Consider the following 20,630-nt stretch of genomic DNA (forward strand, 5'->3'; position numbering starts at 1 on the left):
ACTTATAAAAGTCCTGAGAAAGAACAAATTTGACATAAGGCAGAGTGAAATCAGGAAGTCCATTCTGGACATGTCACGTCCGAGGCACCTGTTTAGTCATCTAAGTGTCATGTCAAGGAGGTGGTTAGATATATATCTGGAGTTCAACAGAGTTCAGGGCTGGAAACAGAAACTTGGGATTATCACCACATTCAAAATAGACAAACTAAAAAAACTAAAAGCAAACTGAATTCTCAATAATAGAAAAATGGTAAATAAACTGTGCACATTCATATAATATAGTATTGAATATAATTATTATATTAGAAATTATATGTGCATTTTTAATCTAGAAAAATATTAATAATACTCCAAGTTAAAAAGTAGCCTCTTGCTATAAATACATGTATGCACATTCACAGAAAAGTATGGAAGGATCTACCTCCAAAGTATTTATACCCATTAATTATATCAAAGTAGAAGCAGAGGTGACTTTTACTCCTCTCTTCATATATCTCTACAGTCTGAACTTCCTACACACCTGTATTATCTTATTTTTTCTAATTAAATATATAATATCTCCTTATTATAAAAATTTCAAAAAACAGAGAAAAACAAGAAATAAACAAAAAAATGACCTAAAGATTGCATTACCCAGAGATAACCATCAGTTTGTGATCTTCATTTCACACATTTCCCATGAATGCATACATACATGTATAATTTTACATGAATGAGACCACCTAATACAGACTAACTTCTCCCTCTACTTCATACTCCCCAGAAAAAAATAACTGCAATGCTAATAATGGATGTATCCTTTCTCACCCTTCTCCATGCTTTACATTACTTTTATAATCACCCAAAACTATGCTACATTAATTTTACAAAAACAAAAAACAAAAACAAAAAACCCTTCTACATGCTTTTAAATATATCACTACATATATTTACTCATTCTGTACAAGGCCACCAAATAAACAATGACAAAAAGATTTTTCTTACCTTGCTGGTTTGTGGTACTGGCAAAGAAAGTCAAACCTTTCATCTGGCACAGGTACTCTGCTCTCATTCGGATCAATAGTGCAGAATGGGAAGTTTTCTGCTGAAGCTTGACTATTGGTTAATACATTGAAGAAGGTAGATTTCCTAGAAGGAATAAAATAATTTCAAATCAATTCCTAGGCTAACACTGAGAAAAATTTATCTGACTCTAATTTCAATGCTCAAATAAGATTTGAGGATTATAAAACCAATTCAGAAAGGGTGCTGGGGAGATACATGTTTTTACTAACAGAAATGAATGAAATTGAAAATAATGCAGCTCAAGATTTACAATTAGGTTATGCTCCTATCTCAGTCTATCAGGACTATTTGAAAATCATTTCCCCTAAGAATCTTTGTTATAAATGACAGCTAGTCTCACATCATACACAAAATCGATTTTACTCCTAAAGTACCTAGCAGCACCAGTATCATTTCACCTATACCTAGCATAATCTTTTCTGGCATAAATGTAGAGAGATGTGTATTTAGTTAGGTCAATCCCTTCCCAAGCATTCTGAAACTAGAGGTTACCAATGGGGACAGGGAAGGAGGAGGGGAAAGATAGGGGTAGGGAAGTAAGAGGTACAAACTACTATGTATAAAGTAAATTATTAGCTACAAGGATATATTGCACAGCACTGAATACAGCCAATAATTCATAATAACTATAAATAAAGTATAATCTATAAAAATTTTGAGTCTATTTATGAGTGCACTATGTTGCACCCCTGAAACTAATATAATATTGTAAGTCAACTATACCTCAGTTAAAGACCCCACATATATTGCTGTGGGAACACAGAATGACATAGTCACTTTAGAAAAGCTTGGCAGCTCCTCAAATAGTCAAACAGTCACATATAACCCAGAAATTCCACTCCTAAGTATACACCCAAGAGAGATGAAAACATGCATCAACATACAAATTTGTTTATTCCAAAGCTGGGGCAGAAAAAGTACAAATAAGCCTGGAACATAATACACAGCCAGAAAGTAGAAAATATTCAAAAAACAGAGGACACGTCCAAAGGAATACGAGAGAACAGGAAGTCTCCTGATGGCCAAATCTCGGCAATTTGAACAACAAAATAAATAACAACAGTAGCACGTTATAACCAACAAAATAAAATTGATCCTGATATAAATAAATTATAAATAATTTGCATGAATAAAAGGGAGATTCTTCTTTACAACAGAATTCTATACAATAGAATTTCCATTGTTCCTTTTATAAATTGTTCCTTCTATAAATGCAGAAGGAACAATAGAAATTTTAAAATCACCACAATAATAACTATTTCAAAGAAGAATCATTAATACATGCCAAAACTGGGGGGCAAAAGTATGAGAAACACAATATTTACGTCATTTCAAAGTATCCCCCATAGGATATATTTATTAATTGCAGTGGGAAATACAGTAAGCCTTTCAGTGAAGAAATTAGTCTGACACCTCCTTAGATAAGTTATCAAAGTTCACATCACTAGTAATGGGACAAATCAACATTGTGTGCTTCCTGATAGAATACACTAAGAAGCACATGTCACTTCTGCGCCCAAAATTGCATAACTTGAATTTAATCACATGGAAATATTAGATAAACCTCAATTAAGGGCCTACCATAAGTGGCCAGCATTCTTCAAAAGAATCAAGGGCATGAAAGACAAAGAGAAACTAAGAAACTGTTCCAGATTAAGGGAAACTAAGGAGACAGAACAATTAAATGCAACATATACGTAATCCTAGATTAGATCCTGGACCAGAAAATGGACAATAGTGAAACAATTGGTAAATCAACGCTAATTTCCTGATTCTTATAAACTGTACTAGGTTAACATTTGGGGAATGTAGCAGACCTCATATAAGAATTTTTTTTAATGAGCTTTCCAAGTGTGAAATTTTTTAAACTGTGAATCTACTTCAAAAACAATTTTTATTTAATCTTAAGCAAGAAAGTCATGCAGACTGGGAAGAGGTAGTTCTAATACATATCCAATAAAGAATCTATATCCATAATTTTAAAAAAACTAATCATTAATAAGAAAAAAAAGATGTCCAGTAAACATATGAAAAAATGCTCAAAATCATTAGCTATCAGAGATATGCAAAATGAGATACTATACACAAGAATGGTCAAAATGAAAAAGAATGACAATACCAAGTGCTGGTGAGAATGCAGAGCAATTAGCACTCTATTACAAGATGGGCACTATAAATTAGAACGACCACTTTGGAAAATTGTGTGGTAGTATCTGCCTAAAGCTATTTAATTCCTAGAGGTGGGGCAGTAAGGGGATGGGAGTGCAGAGGGTGAGTGTATCCATTCACCCAATAGAAGTGAATGCTTAGGTCTACCCACCAAAAGACATGTACATGAATGTTCAAAACAGAAATGGAAACAATCTAAGTGCCCATCAACAGCAAAATGGGTAAATATATTGTATAATCTCACAGACATAATGTTGACTTATAAACGACATAAAGAGTGTATAGTGTGTGATTCTATCTGTATCAGGCAAACTAATCAATGTGGTAACAGAAGTTGGAACATGGTTATCCTAGGAAGGACAGGACTGACTGGGAAGGGGTACCAGGAAGTATTTTGTGACACCGGATTTGTCCTAGATCTTGATGTGGGTACTGGTTACATGAGTGAATTAAAATGTAAAAATCTGATATGTGCACTTAAAGTTTTCACATTTTACTGTATATGTTATACTTCAATTTAAAAATTAAAAAAAAAAAAACTCACTGGGGCAAAAACAATAAGAATCACTATAAATAATGCTCTGACAGAAAGCCCACTTAAGAAGCCTCTGGAATAATTCAAGTAAGAAATGAGTGGAAATGAAAATGTGAAGAAAACAAATCAGAGAGATTATCTGCAGCAGGTTTGGTGCCCTACTGAAAAATTCAATTAAGGAGAAAGTATGCAAAGATAAATCTCTCAAGTATCTGGGTGGAAAGTAGTATTATTACCCAAGATAGGGAATGCAAGAGGAAATGAGCTCAGTTTTAGTCATACTAAGTGAAGATATTTAACTGGAGATATTCAGGGCAGTTAGGTATATGAATCTGGAACTCAGATGCAACCTGAGCAGGACATATACATTAGAAAACAGAAACCAATAGATGATTAAAATCAGGAGAGGATGAGACTGCCCAGGGAGAAAGTATAAAAGAGAAGACAGCCAAGGACAGAAATCTAATATTAGAGAGCAAACACAGGAAGTGTAGCAAGCATAAAGGACTGAAGGAAGAGTAAGAGAGGTGGGGAGTTACTAACTGTCAAATAGGACAGCGAGGTGAAGTACATTAAGGACAAAAATGAGTACCAGCTTTGGCAATCAGATCACTATTGTCAGGGGAATGGTAGAGCTCAGCAGTAGAGCCCATGCTTAGCATGCATGAGGTCCTGGGTTTAATCCCCAGTACCTCCATGAAGGAAGGAAGGAAGGAAGGAAGGAAGGAAAGAAGGAAGAAAGGAAGGAAGGAAATCAATCAAATTACCTCCTTCCCCCACCAAAAAAACAAAAATAAAGTAAAACAGATCACTATTGTCTTTTGCTATAGATTTTGTCAAAGGAAGTATTTTTAAAAGGCCTTTAATGATCTAAAAAATAGTTAAAATATACCATTTGCACTACCGTGGTACCTTCATTTCCACATCAATTTCAAACTAGTGCATGCAAGCAATCTGCAAAAAAATTAATTATTAATAGCAATAACTGGAATATTTTAAGAAGTTACAACTATAAAAGGAAAATATAATCTATCCCAGAGATAAACATAACAGAATAATGTATATATAAGAAACAATATTCCATATAAAAATTCAGTGGCTTTTCTGTACATGAAATTTTTTATAATCAAATATTGGAAAATATCTGGCCAGCATGAGAAATAAATATATGCATTTAAAAAGCCAGTTATTTTTTGAGCACTTAGAGAATAATCTTCCTCCGGTGAGTTTCTTCAAGCAATCAAGATGATACCCCTTCAGCAAGAACAAGAAGCTAAGAATCAGCCAGGAAGACCTCCCCAGGGAACAAATGGGAGTCACACAAATTATATTAGGAAAATAGGAGACTACAGTGAATTCAAGATGGCCACACTTTCTTTGCCACTTCTCCCAACACTAGGCTTACTCTATTTCCCTTCTTTCCTTGTCTCTGGGCTGGTGTCACAACTTGCTTTGACCAAAATAAATAGGTAGAAGTGTCCTGGGCCACTGTCACATTTTCCCTCTCTTGGGAGCTAGCCACCATGCTATAAATAAGCTTGGGCGGGCGACCACTTGGAGAACAAGAAGCCAAGTAAAGGAAGATATCCCCGGACTTCTAGCCAACCTGATAAGGTCCCAGCCCTGTGGGTGTGGCCATCTTGGACCTTCCAATCCTGACTAGCTACCTGCTGAATGCAGCCATATAAAGGATCCCAAGTGAGACCAAAAGTTAAGACTCACCCAACTAACCTACAGAATAATGAGAAATAATAGTTACTGTTTTAAACCACAAACTTTTGGAGTGGTTTGCTATACAACAATAGATAACTGAAACACTGAACATAATTATCTTGTGATTGTTTTAAAGCATTTCTTACAATGTTTTCCTCAACAACAGGATATAGGTTTCAAAGACTATGGTTGGTCTCTTGCAAACTGCAAAAAGGCAAGTTGTAGGAACAACCAAAGGACATTCCCAGAAGCATCAACTAAGCAAGACAAATACTCCCCTAGGGCAACTGCTGAGTATTAGAATAGAGTATTGAGTTGTCTCCCAATATCAATTCTCTCCTTCTTTCATAGTAACAGAATTTTTAACTGAACATATGGCCATCAAAATAAAGACTACATTTCCTAGCCTTTCCTGAAAATAAATTCTTATGACTCCATTTGGACAAAGGAATGCTACCAGAAGCACAGTGTGGTAGCTTACAAGAAAAAATCCCTAATAGACTTCAGGGAAAGTTGTTTGGCCTTCTGACCTTCAGATAAACAGCTGTCTGGAATTCACAACTCTTTGGAACATGAAAATGAAAGGCCACATCTCTGGGATTGCCAAGGTATGAGTTGAAAGGAGCTGGGGTTTCAAGGACTTCATACAGCAAGTCACTATACCAATCTAGGACTGCAAAGTTTACACTTCTACATAAAAAATAAATGTCTGTTTAAGCAAAAGTTATTTGGGGTTCTCTGACACCCTCAACTGAACCTCATCGCATTTCATGCAATGGTAGTAATGAGAAGAGCTGTCCCATGACACAGTAAAGAAGCCTAGAATACCAAAATGTAGTTTCTCAAGCAATGGCAACACAATGGAGCAAAGATAGTCTTTTCAACAAATGATGCTGGAACAACTGGACATCCACATGCCAAAAAAAAAAAAAAAAAAAAAGAATCTAGGCACAGACTGTACTTCCTTCACAAAAATTGACTCAAATGGATCACAAAAAGCATAAAATACAAAACTATAAAACTCCTAGACAATAGAAGAAAATCTAGATGAACTTGGGTATGGAAATGACTTTTTAGATACAATACCAAAGGCATGATCCATGAAAGAAATGGTAAGTTAGACTTCATTAAACTGAAAACCCTCTATTCTGCAAAAGACAATGTCAATGTCAAGAGAATGGGAAGACAAGCCACGGACTCGGAGAAAATATTTGTAAAAGACACATCTGATAAAGGGCTGTTATCCAAAACATACAAAGAACTCTTAAAACAATAATAAGAAAATAAGCAACCTGATTTAAAAACAGGCCAAAGACCTTACACATGTCCCACCATGGAAAATACAGAGATGACAAATAATAAGTATAAGAAAAGATGCTTCACATTATATGTCATCAGGGAAATGCAAATTAAAACAATGGAATACCATTACACACCCATTAAAATGGCCAAAATTCAGAACCCTGACAACACAAAATGCTGACAAGGATATGGAGCAACAAGAGCTCTTATTCATTGCTAGTGGAAATGCAAAATAGTACAGCCACTTCCGAAGTTCCTTATAAAACTAAGCATATTCTTACCATACAATCCAGCAACCATGCTCTTTGGTATTTACCAAAACAAGTTGAAAATTTATGTCCACATAAAAACCTGCACATGGATGTTTATAGCAAGCAGTTTTATTCATAACTGCCAAAACTTGGAAGCAAACTAAGATGTCCTTCAGTTGATGAATGGATAAATAAACTATGGTACATTCAGGCAATGGAATAATATTCAGCACTAAAAAGAAATAAGCTGTTTAACTCAGGAAAAGACGTGGAGGGAACTTAAATACATACTACCAAGTAAAAGAAGCCAATCTGATAAGGCTACATACTGTACGATTCCAACTATATGACATTCTGGAAAAGACCAAAGTATGGAGACAGTAAAGAACTTAGTGGTTTGGGAGGGTATGTGAATAGGAGCAGCAGAGGATTTTTAGGACAGTGAAACAACTCTGTATGATACTATAATGGTGCACAAAGGTCTTTATACATTTGTCCAAACCCATAGAAAGTACAACACCATGGGTGTACCCTTAGGTAAACTACGGACACTGGGTGATTATGATGTGTCAATGTAAGTTCATCAATGATAACAAATATACCACTCTTGTACAGGATGTTGATAATGCTTGTATAAGGGCCAGGGGTATATGAGAAATCTCCACACCCTCCCCTCAAATCTGCTGTGAACCTAAAACTTCTCTAAAAAAATAAATCCTTAAAAAAAAGTAGTTTTCCCCAACAGCCTCCAAGCCTCACACCTACAGTAGTATACTGGCCCAAGAGGAGCTAATTTATAAAGGTCATTTGGTTAAGAAAAAGCAGAACAAATCTAGAAACCAAATGTTCACACTCTTGGTTTAGTATTTTTTCCATTTCATTAAAAGTGGCCATTAAAACATGCCTTCTTATCATTAAACCTACACATGGCATCAAGGGTGGAAAAACTATCCCATTCATAAATAATTACTGAGTGTTTATGAAGTTCTTGATATCAGTCTAGGTGCTAGGACTATAACAACAAGAACAAGACAATCCTTGCCTTCATGGAATTTAAATTCTAATGGGAAGGGGAGGGGGAAGAGGTTAAACCATTGATTAAATTATATAATACATATAAAGCTCTCAGAAGAGTGACTGGCATATAGTAAGTGTTCAATAAACATCAGTTATTGTTAGCTATGAATTTTACCTCTAAGTTTCTAGGTAATCAGCCTTATGGTTACTAAAAAGCAAAACTTCCTATTCATTCAGTTCTCTAAAAATCACAAAATTCTTTAGATGGTTTCTGTACTAAATATTCTTATTTTTGATCAGCAGGCCATCCTTTATAGAGAATTGACCCCTCTCCCCAAACAATGTCTTGTAGGTCTACCCTGAGGTCCAATCAGATCTTCTTACACAGGAATCTGCATCACTGGAGAGAGAGCAGGAGATGGGAAACACCTAGAAGCTCAGTTCATATGGCTGAGCTCCACGTGGACCCATCTCTGCCAGCACCACCTTAGCTCCTGTTCTTTCTGAGGCCTGGCTGTTTAGCTTGGCCTTCAACGCTCTCCTTCCAATAAGTCTCTTTCTCTTGCTTAAGACAGCCAGAATCTATGTTGCTTACAAAGAACCTGCACCTGACACAGGTAATATAATATCATTCTGTAAAAAGGAGTGTTCATAACCAAACACAAAACTCCTCAAACTGTACATTATTAACATGAGTGAATTTTACTGTTTATAAAGTATACCTGAATAAAACTGGGAGAAAGTATTTAAAGTATTTAATTTAAAGGCATAAATAGCACATTTATACTAGATAATAAAATATCTTAGATTATTTACATATATATATATTGATTTTATTATGCTCTAAGCTAAAAAGCTCATACAGGAAACACTTTTTAAGATGCCTCATTTTAAAGTAGTCCCATTTAAAGTCAAGCTGCACTGACTGCAATGATTCTACAATAAGAGAAGTATGTTAATATCTGAAAACTGTCTTGCTTACTAATGCAATACACACACATACATAATGATCATATCTTGCTTTCAAGTTTATTGACAGCACCCTACAGTACTTTGCTTAATTATTTGTTTTGCTTATATTCCCATTCTCCACTTAGTCTTACTTTGCAAGCAGCCTATATCACAGCAGGAAACCCCCTCAAAATGCAAACCTCTCAGGCTCCAGACTGAAATTAGGACAGCCACACTTGTCATCTTTTACATTACAAGAATTTCAGAACTGCCTTACTTGGTCACACCATGCTCCGTTCACTAAGCAATCTCTGTGACAGAGACTCCAAGGGACACACGAAAGAACTCCGTTGTCTTACCTGCTGCCAAACTAAACGCCCAAAAAGCACGTAACAAAATACTTTCAGTCACTTTAATAAATCGATACTGGATCTGTTATTCCTTAGTATATCCTAATTACTTCTAGACATTTTACATTTTAATATTAGTAAAAGGTATTAAAATAGAAGGGCAAATAAGGAAAAAGTAGACTTTGAACATCCAAGTTGCATGTGTATAGATTTGTATAATAAACCCCACAAATATTTCCTATTACTGTGTTATTTGTGATGAATAATTCACTTTAATTTTAAACATTACAGAACTCAAAATTCTGCTCTCACAACTTTCAGATGTAACCACTTTGTAACAGATACCCTTTTATCTAGCAAATTCCAATATTAAGTTTAAAATTGTCACCTTCTTCTCCAGTAAAAATTCAGCCATCTGACTCCTGATCTCCCGAGAATCTATTCAGATTTATAAAGGGCCTTTTAAAACTATTTCCTAAAGTATCCTACTTCATGGCCTCTGGTAGCCAACCTAGGACCCCTACATAGCCAGCCAGCACAACAATCTAATTTAAACTACTCTAGTTCCACTTAAATTCATTACTGTGTGTCTCCCAACAGTGTTTCAAGCAAACAGAACTGATATGGTTCAACTTGATGTTTAAACTCCCATTGCTTCTTCCTCCAAGTTTAGCAAGACACACACTATAAGTAACAAGTTTCAACACAGTATCTGTGTAGAAAACCAAAAATAAGATACATCTAAATGAAAACCTTGTTTTGCAACATATTAATATTCCAGCTTCCTAGCCTCTTTTCTTCAATTTAAATTTTAATTATCTCATGAGTTCCCATTTCTACAACAGGAGCCAAAATATTTACAAGATGAAAATGAGAAAAGCCCAACATCCACCTACCCAACATTTGGCAATCCAACAATACCAGTTTTCAAGGAGGTTCCAAATCGTCCAATGATTGGAGGTGGTTTAATTCCATCACTTCCCTTTTTGGGAGGCATCTGAAATGTCAAAACACACATATGAACAAAATTTTTTACTATGCCCATCGAGCAAAAAAGTATTTCATCACACAAAATACATTACTGAATAACAGATTAAGAATAAAGCACACTGTATATATCAATCCAAAACTGACACAGAGCTAAATTCACTTTATTTTTCAACAAAAATGAAAAAAAAAAAATTCTGTTAACAGATCCAATTCTGATAGTTGTCAAAGCAGTCACTCCTGAGAAGTCCTGGAAAAACTAATCTAAAAAATATGTGGCATCAGAAATTAAAAATAAAATTTAGCTGCCAATCCTCCAGCAACTCTGTTCACAAAATACTTTCTTAACCTGACGTGTCATTATACGAATGAAAGTATTTGGAAGCAGGAGCATAGGTAAGAGCGTCAAAGCAAATCCATTCTAGAACCACCAGCACCCCGAGTCACCGCCCACCAAACCATTTCCCTCCTCCCCTTAATCTGGAACCTGTTCTTTCCCATTTACCGACAAGCACCATTTTTCACATGAATGAACACATGCCGCTATTATCAAGGTCTTTCCAACAAGTCTCTTCTACCTCTGGCACTGTAGGTACAACTCATCAGTCCACTCAAGCAACCTTTGGAATCTACCCTTCGGTTATTCCTAGTCGTAAATGGATTCACTACCCCTTTTTGTTACAGGTCGAAACATTCTTGGTCCCTGCCAACCTGACTCCAAGTTCCTCCGTGTAGAATTGATCCCACTTTAGTACTGCAAACTCAACTCATGAGGATTGCTAACCTCGCGTTTTATAAGCTGGGAACTCAAACTGTCCCTGTCTTCTGGCTCCAGTTGAACCTTCCGGGGCCACGCTGAGGCCCTGCTCATCCCAGCTTCTGATCCCTGACTCCGAGGGCTAGGAATCTCCCTTCTCAGTGTCTTAACTCACACCTGTTCCCAGCCAAACCCCAGGTCTCCGAGGCACAGCTCCAGGAGCAGAGAACTCTCCAGTCCCCTGGCCTCCTACCGAGGGGTGGCCAGCCGCCCAGCCCAAACGGGGCCTCACCCAACATCTTCCCCCGCTCGACTGGGCCACTGGTTGTCCCGGCCTCCGGAGAAGGCTTTTCCCAGAGTGTGCCGGGTGACGCGTGGGCCGCTCTCGGGACGCGCGGCCTAGTCCGAGAGCGCCTCATTCATCCACACACCCCACGCCGCCCGCTGCCCTCGCCCCATCCCGGCCACGCGGCCTTGGCCTGACGCGGGCCTCAGAGCAACGGGCCATGGGGTCGAAAACGCGGCGGGGAGCATACCCGGAGGTTCCCCGAGGGCCTCACCGTGCTCGGGGCGGGCGATGACACGGGGTCCCAGCGGCAGCAGGAGATGGGTCCTGTCGGGAGCGGGAGGCGGGGAGGAAGGAGAGAGCGCAGGCCCGGCCCCTCCGCCGAGCGGCACGCACGTCGGCGGCGGCAGCGGAACGGGCGGGCCGGGAGCCCGGCGGCACCTGCGCGCAGGCTGCGCGCCCCGCCCCTCCCTGCCCCGGCCCACCCCTTTTGCCCTCTCGCCCCGCCCACTAACCCGGCTGTCCGGGAGGCGGGAGCAGGGTGGGAGGGGCCGCGCGGCCCCACAGAGGGCGGGAGCGGGAGCTACCGCCTGGGCCCTCCTGACCGCATCCCACCCCGGAGCGCGCGTCTTCCGCCCTCTGCACGTGGGGCTACTCGGCTCCAGATCTCAGCTTCCTCACGGTGCGCGCCCAGCGTCGCCCGTACACGCTCGCTCGCCGCTCTGCGGCCCCACACTTCACCCGCTGGACCTCGAAGCACCCTCGGACTTGGAGAGGGGTCGCCTGAGGTCTGGCGATGGGGGTCGCCTGAGGTCTGGCGATGAGCCTTGCCAGCCCTGCTTGGCCGCCAACTGAGTCCTCGGGGACCACGGCCCCAGCTCGTCTTAAATTCCTATAACTTTCTGCAGTCAATCCACATGGTGAGAAGCTGTTAAACTTTGCTGAAGGAAAAAAGGGCTAAGGGAAGCTTAATATCTAAAGAGACATTAGTCGCCTTATTGTTAAACAGGCGTTTGATAGGTGCTGGATCCCAGAATGCGTTTAATACAGCCAGTTCCAACCCCACCTCCCCTTTCCTCTGGGTGGTTACGAACAGGGGCCTTGGAATTCCAATCTGGGACGTGTATGTTCCAATCTGGATTCCACTACTCAGCTGTGTGACCCTAGACAAAGTAACCTGTCTGGACTTCAATTTCCTCCTAGACAAAATGAGGCCGTTAAGACCCACCTCACCAAGTTATGAGGCTAAATTGAGATACTATGTGTAAAACTTGCAGCAACAGTACCTAGCACATATAGGAAAACCTCATAAACAATAATAAAGACTATTGTTAATATTAAGGTTTCATCTTATCTCACCCACACCTGACTACACTATGAGCTCCATGTGTAGAAGGAATTCATTCATACAGGTCCTGGCCTTCAACCAGCTTTCAAGTATTTGTTCCAATGAATGTAATACTTGTACAGAAATTGTGACACTGGAAGCTTCTTTCAAAAAAAAAAAAAATAGTTCCTAATAAAGGAAAAGATATGAGTTGGCTGATATCCCCAGTTTACAGATGAGGAAATAGTATCAGAAAGGTTAAAAAGAGAAAAAAAAAAGTAATTTGGATAGAGTCACACAACTAACTGGTAAATGGCAGAAGCCAGATTTCAAGCCCCAGTCTAACTGAAAAATCTGTTCCCTTTCAGCCAAAATTCTAATAGGGACTTTTTATAAGCAGCAACTGAGCCATTATTTATAGTAAAATTGCATTAAGGTTTTCCTTAGCCCTATGAGAGTGGTCCACTGAGATAAGTTAAAAAGCTTTGTCTGTAAATTTGGAAATTTTGAAGGACACAGGCAACTTGATTTGATTTTGGTTTTGTATTCTTTTTTCTTTATATCATTGGCAAATATGCACTATTTACTATTTAAATTCTCTCAATCTAGATCCCTTGTCCCCAAAACCTTATATTTATTTTTTTTAGAAGTGTCTGGGTGCATGATAGCTACGAAACAGAAAGAAACTAACTAGCCCACATTTTGTACCCACCATCAGTATAAACTCTTATGAATAGCCCTAACAAAGTAATTCCTAAGTTGTTTACTGTTTTAGTAGTGACGTTTTTATAGTTGGCTTTCACACTGCTGCTTGTGAAAAAAGAGAGGAACCATTACCTAAAAAGCTCAGAATCCCAGAGTCCAATCTGCCCAGCAACCAGCCACTCCAATACCACTTGAAAATGTTCCCCAGTTGTGGAGTAGTAGAATTATCTTCAATTTATTACTGTCTTTTGGTGAAATCCCACTATTTCTTAAATCTCAATATCTCTGTGATCTACCCATTCTCTTCCATTCACACTGTCAAGTCCTTGTTTCTGTATTTGCAGCTACATCTTTAACTTGAACTTTTGACTACCTTTAAAGTGCCTTAAAGCAGTTCACGCAGATGTCAGTGAGCTAGACAGGGTTTCAGGAGTAGCCAATTGCTGCCAATGGTTACTCAAAAACAGGACTCCATTTCCAGCTCACTGGAGGAAATGTGACTAGCTCGCAGTCACTGGGGGTCAATTCATAGTCACAAGAAAGAGAATCTGATTGGCCCGGTTTAGATGAAGTTCTGCTAAGGGTCCAGTCAGCCTTGTTCGTGTGGGTAGTGGTCACACAGTAGAAACATCTGTGTGAGTTACCTCTCTCTACTAATGAAGCAGGGTTTCTCAGAGAAAATCCTAGTATGCATCTTCTATTCTACATTATAAATGAAGACTCAGTGAGACAAACAGGATATGAAGAGTTAACACTAATGCCAAGCCTAAGAAAATGACTTTGAACACAGGGAAGTTTGTCCTTGAGCCTTTTGCACAAAGAGAAGTCTATTTAGGACCTGTTGGGCTCAGTGATTGAGTGAAGCCTAGAGGAAAGAATCAGAGTGGTCTAGGATGGAAGTGGAGCAAAAAATCTCTGTCAGAGAAAGAATGAGAATAGGCCATCAGATCAGCTCCACATAAGGCTGCTGCCAAGGAAAGATGAATGGGATGAAAAAAAAGTAGAGCTCACATTTTTCTCTCTTTGCTATTATTAGCCTTTCATAATTTTTCTTTCCTTCCCAGCCAGTAACCAGGGATCAAGTGAGTTGACCAAAGATCACATAGGATCTAGGGAGTGGCTTGGAGTCAGTAATTTACCCCCCCAGTACAGAGTAGCTCAGTTGGAAATCCAGAGATTTAGTGATCCTGCACAGAAAGCCAAGGGACAGGAGACAGGAAGAGTTTACAGAGAGAGGATCAGAAGGAAAGAAAGAAAATGCAGACGTGACACATTCACCATGGGCTGGCAGGACCGGACTACACTTGTTGGCCAACCTTGTCAACATCTGTTACAGGCATAACAGATAGCAAGATAATAGTAGTAACTACACTGGAAGGGAAATGGAGTCCTAATAATAACTTTACAGCATAAGGGAACAGCTTGCAAAAAAAATAAATAAGTAAGTAACTTGTGCAGGGTGGAGGAGGGAGGCTGTGGAATTGAGAGCATGTTGGGCAAAGGGTACAAGCCTGCAGTTAGAAGATAAATAAGCTCTGGGCATCTAATGCACAGCATTGTGACTATAGTTAGCAATACTGTATTATATATATATATACTTGCAAACTGCTGAAAGACTAGATCTTAAATGTTCTCATCGCAAAAAAAAAATGATAATTGTGTGAGGTGATGGAGGTGCTAGCTAAAACTTGCGGTAATCAACACCTTAAACTTACACTGTTATATGTCAATTTTATCTCAATTAAAAAAAAAATAAGTACCCTATAGAGAGTTACTAAATAGCATTTTTTCTGTTATCTGTATCAGATTTTCTTTTTATCTACATTAAGGTTTCTGTCATACCCGGTGTAAAGAAAAGAGTCCCATATATTTAGAATATCCTGTTCTTCACTTTGTGTTGTTGTTCATATAAAATTATATTCTTAAGTACCTATTCCAGGCATTGCTCTAGGAATTAGAGCAGTGAAGAACAAGATAAATATGGTCCTGGCCCTCAAGGAGCTTGCAATCTAACAGGTAGGCAAACAGTAATTACACAAATAACTATCTAAGAACCTGGTAAAAATCTGCAGGATACCTAAGTACTTTAATTACAATTTGAAGATTTAAAATACAGCACCTTGATTTTCACTTACTTGCAGGACTTCTGATACTATATGTACAAGGCGGTGCTTAATCATCCCCTTTCCCTATTCCATTACCAGCAGTACTCAGACCCTGTCAGGCATCAGCAAGGAAGCAGATTTTCAATTTTCATTCTTCCACTTGACAGACCATGATTTTGAATCTTTGATATTTGACCATAAGTTACCTGTGAAGTAAAGCATGTTTAACCATCTGCTCTCTATTCTGGAATTGCTCGTGGTATTTGAAAGAAAGTTGATTGATTAAAGAGTCCAGTTATCATCGCAGGCACTGCTAGAGTTTTGTTATCTAATCTCTATTGTAATTCATGGATAAAGACTTAGGAAGTGTTAAAAGAAAATTTTACATGCTGTTTTCTCAGAGGCAACATAAAAAGGCATATGCCAATCTTAAAAAGTAAAAATATTATTAAGGTATTAGCTAGGATGCTTTTATCTGCAAGTAATAGAAATTCTGATTCAGTGGAAATTTGTCCTATGTCACAAAGTCCAGAGAGGGAGAACTTCAGGACTGATAGATTCTGTAGCTCAACACTATTTTCAGGGATCCTGGTTCTTCCCTTATCATAGTTCTGTCTTCTCTGGGCATCCTCTGGTTTCATCCTCAGGCTAACAGCAAGAAGACTGCTGTGGCAGTTCTGAGCAACACATTCAGAGAGGGTAGAGGGAAGAAACCACCTCTTCCTCTACCTCTTTCCTGGAAAGAAGGAAATCTGTCTTAGAAACCTTCCAGAAGACTTCTTCGACTGGGCACAATGGGCTCTCATGCCTGTACCTGAATCAAACACTGGCAGAGGGAATGGCCTGAGGCCATTCAGCCCAGCCTTGGGGCTGGACAAGCGATCAAATTCCTCTGAGGCACATGACTGTGAGGGCTATGGAGCAAAATCAGGGTTGTAGAAGTAAAGGACACCTGTGTCCACTTACACTTCCTGAACCATTTTCTCAAGATAACAGCTTGAGCACAGAATGGTAATTCTGAAAGGAATCAGTGGCATTGGTGGTCACCTGATTTAACGTACGTAAGTGTAATAAATGTTGGCACATCTAGTTCACTGAGAAAACACTGAAGAAAACTGACCATCTTCTGATAACACTTAATAGTGTTATAAAATGACAGCATGTGAAAATAATATTTTTATTAAACTTTACAAGATGCTTAAAATTCTAGTCATGGAAAATGATGATTACTTACCAAAATATATGAGTCCCGTCAGTTGAACTGAAAACTGGGGAATCTTGTACATAGGCCGGTATCACCAAACCCGTGGCCTCTCACATTAACACCAGATTAGCATAACATTTCACCTTCAATATAGTATTGAACCTGTGTTGTTCATTTCAGAGAATATTTGTCCTAGTCAGGATAGGCTGGATTATAATACAATAACTGACAAACTCCAAAATGTCAGGAGGGTTACAAAATGAAAGTACTTCTCTTGCATAAGTCCCTGGGGATCTGCTGGATATCCATGAGTTGGCTTGTCACTTGCAGGCTGTTTCAGTCCCTCCAAATCCTTCCATATCAAAGTGCTCTCCCCACAAAGTGGCATTTCATTGGCCAAGTGAAGTCACAAGGCCACATCAAATTTCAAGGGGCAGGAATCCTTGTACCTGGCAGTAGAGGAGAATTAGATACTAATAAATAGTGATAATACCTAATATAATATTCATAATAGATTCACAAATAAATTCTATGAAGGACATTCTTTGTAAATCAATTTGCTATTGTCAGTCTATGAAATACTGCAATCACGGGTGCCCTTCTTTCTAGGATGATCCTTATAAAGAAGCCATGACTAACATTACTTGGTGGCTCCTCCTTATCCCGTGGCCCCTTCCTTCTAAGAAGGATCCGTCCCCCCTCATCCATCTGAGGGCTTCCTATTTATAGCACAGGAACTCTCCAGCCACAGCAGATTGAACTAGTGGTGGGTGAAAACCCATCCCAAGCTGAGCAATCAAAAGTCTCTTCTCTTAAGAAGTTGGACTTCGGACATAGCAATAAATGCTGTGGACTGCTTAAAGGGAACATAGACTCAGGTTATGTCAGACACTTGATTGACAGTACAGATAAAGGTCTTCGAAAGAAAGAAAAACAAAACAGGCAGGCAGGGAAAGGGTAGGTAATCAATTATCCATGTGGTCCTTTAATCACAAGTTCTGAATTTCCTGTTACAGTCTAGCTCTCCTAAAGCCATGTATACTTTCTGAACTTGGACTCTGTGATTCAGCCGTGTGTTCTACCAAGGCTTCCATTTTCTGTTTAATTTGGTTTGCAATGGATTTCTATTTCTTACAGCCAAACAATGGTTGCAATAGCCAAAGCAAAGAAGAATTTATACTGTCCTGAAAATGATTAGTGTATGTTAGGGGGCCCATTGGCCCCATTTTCCTCTTCTCTGTAGTTTTGAATTATAAAATATCATTTCCCAGAGTGTGTTCTGTGGAACAGTGACCCTCCACACTGCTCTGTGGAGCAAGGGATCTAGGCTCAGATAAGTTTAGGAAGTGCTGCACTCTGCATCCCCCTTTGGGAGACTGTAATTACATTAGTATATTTAAGGATCTGAGAAATTCTGCAATAAAGAGACCTGTTAAATCTCCTTAACCCAGCATTACCAAAGGGGTACCTGTGCTTTCATATAATACACATTAAACTCTCTTGGAACATGTGCTCTAAGGAGATCAACTCTTTGAAAGTTGCTATTAAATAGTGATCTAGAAGGAGTACTTTTGCTGCACAGTTGAACAGTGCTCTCTTCCCTTGCTTTTTTAACAGCTGTCTAATGACAAAAATGATTATTTAACACTGAAAAAAAAAAAGTACTGATATAAGGAACACATTGCTCCCACCAGATGTCTCACTACCAAGATGAAATTTAGAATTGAGAGTCTCGTGCTTTATTTTACTCTGGATGAGAAAATACCTTGTCACATGGAGGGAAAGATTTCCAAGGAGTGGGATGAAATATGTAGGTTTTCTTGAGTGACCGTGGACAATTACTGAGCAGTCTTCTTCTAGAAGCTGTCTTTGGGATATCCTGTCTGACAACTGAAGAGACTGCTCAACACTGTGTCTTCTTGGCCAACTGAAGCAGTAACAGCTTAGGTTGGCGCTCCTTTAAAGCAGAGCCAGATTACACAAAATGACCTAAGAGAGAAAGTAGCACTGTACCAACAGTCATCTTTAAGATCAAATGATTTTTTTTTCTGCTTCTGTTTCTCTTAAGAGGTATTTAGGTTGAGAAAATGGAGATAGTAAACCCCTACTGTGTGCCAGATACTGTCCTAGCCACTTTACTTTTGGGACCTAATTTACTATCTCTACAAATATGGATTGCTATGCCCCTTTTACAGCTCAGGACACCAAACCCATAAAAAGTTAGGCAGTTTTATTATAGTCTCATTGTTAGATGATAACCTATTAGGTGATATAAAACCAACTCCATCTGATTCCAGATCCACTTTCTATTTAAGCATGCTTGTTCCACAACAACCAAATGATGTTTTGTACATAGTAAATGATATGGTCTAACAGTATAGATAAAGAAGAAAGAGGGGTTTGTGTGTGTCTGTGTGTGCTTTTTACTGGAGCTGAAGATTAACTCAAATATTTCATGTAGAAAAAAAAATTGACCTCAAAGGGAACTTCTGGCTAGGATTTCTTTTTTTAATCATGAATATTTCAGTTTAGTAAATAGGACTATTAACAGTATTGGAAGACATATTCTGTATATCTTTAGGCTTTGATATTCAAGGACAAACAAGAGCCTGGAAACATTAAGACTTCAGTGTTCATGACATGACCAGGATTATCTAAATTGATGCCATGATTAAAATGTTTTGTCAGGGAACAGTTTATTCAGGGAATCTTGGATGAACTGCTGTGAAATTACTGGTGAACTATTAAATGATGCATATAAGCAGGAAGATGAGGTCCCAGAACTGTGCTTCTTCCCATTTAGTCTGTCTTTTAACTTCAATTCTCATTACAGCTTGAAGAAAAGTGTTTTCTAATGATGCTTATAAAACAAAGCACATTGCCTGACAAAGTACCAAAAAGACTGTTTTAAAATAAATGAACTTAACTGTATATCAAGTTAGTGATACAAACACACAAAGAGAAAAACTACTTTAAGATTTTTTAGAACGTAAGACTTTGACTATATTTTCTTAGAAATATGTATTCTAAGGACAAAAAGGCAAAATTTTAATTTCATTCAATAGTCTAATTATTACTAAAAATATTGGTATCATTTTGAAACTATTTTACGGACATTATAGAGCAAATGATTATGTTAATGTGTTGTGATCCAAAATGTACAAAATGAGTCTGGGATGCCTTCTACCTAAAAGGAAGGAAGTTATCAAAGACTGTTGGGGTCATTATCACAATGACACAACAGTCAACTTCCTCTGGGCTTCCTTTAGCCAAATATGGAACCATGTAAACACCCAAAAGAAAAATGATTGCAACAAATTGAAATGCATCGACTGTATAAAATCCATGTGTTCATAACAATATGAAAAAGAGAAAGAAAGCTAATTAATTATGTAAATACACAAAAAGTTATTGGTCACCCTTAGAAGTAACTAGGGCATTAAATTAGTTTGCTAGGGCTGCCTTTTTTAAAGGAAAAAAAAAAGAACTTATCCTGCATGTCCTGTACAAAATACAGTGAATAGCCCTAATTGAGGAGCAAAATCCAGGTAATAAGTGTAAACAGAATGATGGAATTAGAAAACCAGTATTTTGTAGAATAGGCAGTGCTCATCAACGGATGATTAAACTGTTAAAGAGAAAGACTGATAGTTCACTTTATAAAAGATTAAAGCTAAAGATTAATCTGTTACCACTTAAATCTACCAATCAATGTAGTGTCACTAAAAGTAGGACAACCAGACATCGCATGCCTCTTAATGTGATGCAGCATAACTTAGCTGGCATCGCCTACGAAATATTCTTGCTAAAGAAGCTAAAACTAAATCTAATTGAACCTTTAGTTTTAACTTCCAGTTTACAGGGAAAACGGTGGGTGGAAGGACAAGTTAAATTACACTAAAAAGA

General features: G+C 38.4%; 1 protein-coding gene across 2 annotated transcripts in view; it reads right to left on the reverse strand.

Annotated features, from left to right (window-relative positions):
• Positions 1-11,796, reverse strand: part of OLA1 (Obg like ATPase 1) — a 138,430-nt gene extending 126,634 nt beyond the window's left edge. Inside the window, exons 1-3 of one of the 2 annotated variants that reach the window (XM_032479714.1) lie at positions 11,658-11,796; positions 10,250-10,350; positions 985-1,128 (exon numbers count right to left, since the gene is read on the reverse strand). In XM_032479714.1, coding sequence (XP_032335605.1) covers positions 985-1,128; positions 10,250-10,350 — 245 coding nt within the window. In that variant the 5' untranslated portion in view covers positions 11,658-11,796. Of the gene's footprint in view, positions 1-984; positions 1,129-10,249; positions 10,351-11,633 lie in introns of both variants that reach the window. The other variant, XM_032479715.1, reaches the window with a different exon arrangement.
• Positions 11,797-20,630: the final 8,834 nt, after the last annotated feature.

The sequence above is a fragment of the Camelus ferus genome, chromosome 5, assembly GCF_009834535.1.
Source record: "Camelus ferus isolate YT-003-E chromosome 5, BCGSAC_Cfer_1.0, whole genome shotgun sequence".
Classification (NCBI taxonomy): domain Eukaryota; kingdom Metazoa; phylum Chordata; class Mammalia; order Artiodactyla; family Camelidae; genus Camelus; species Camelus ferus.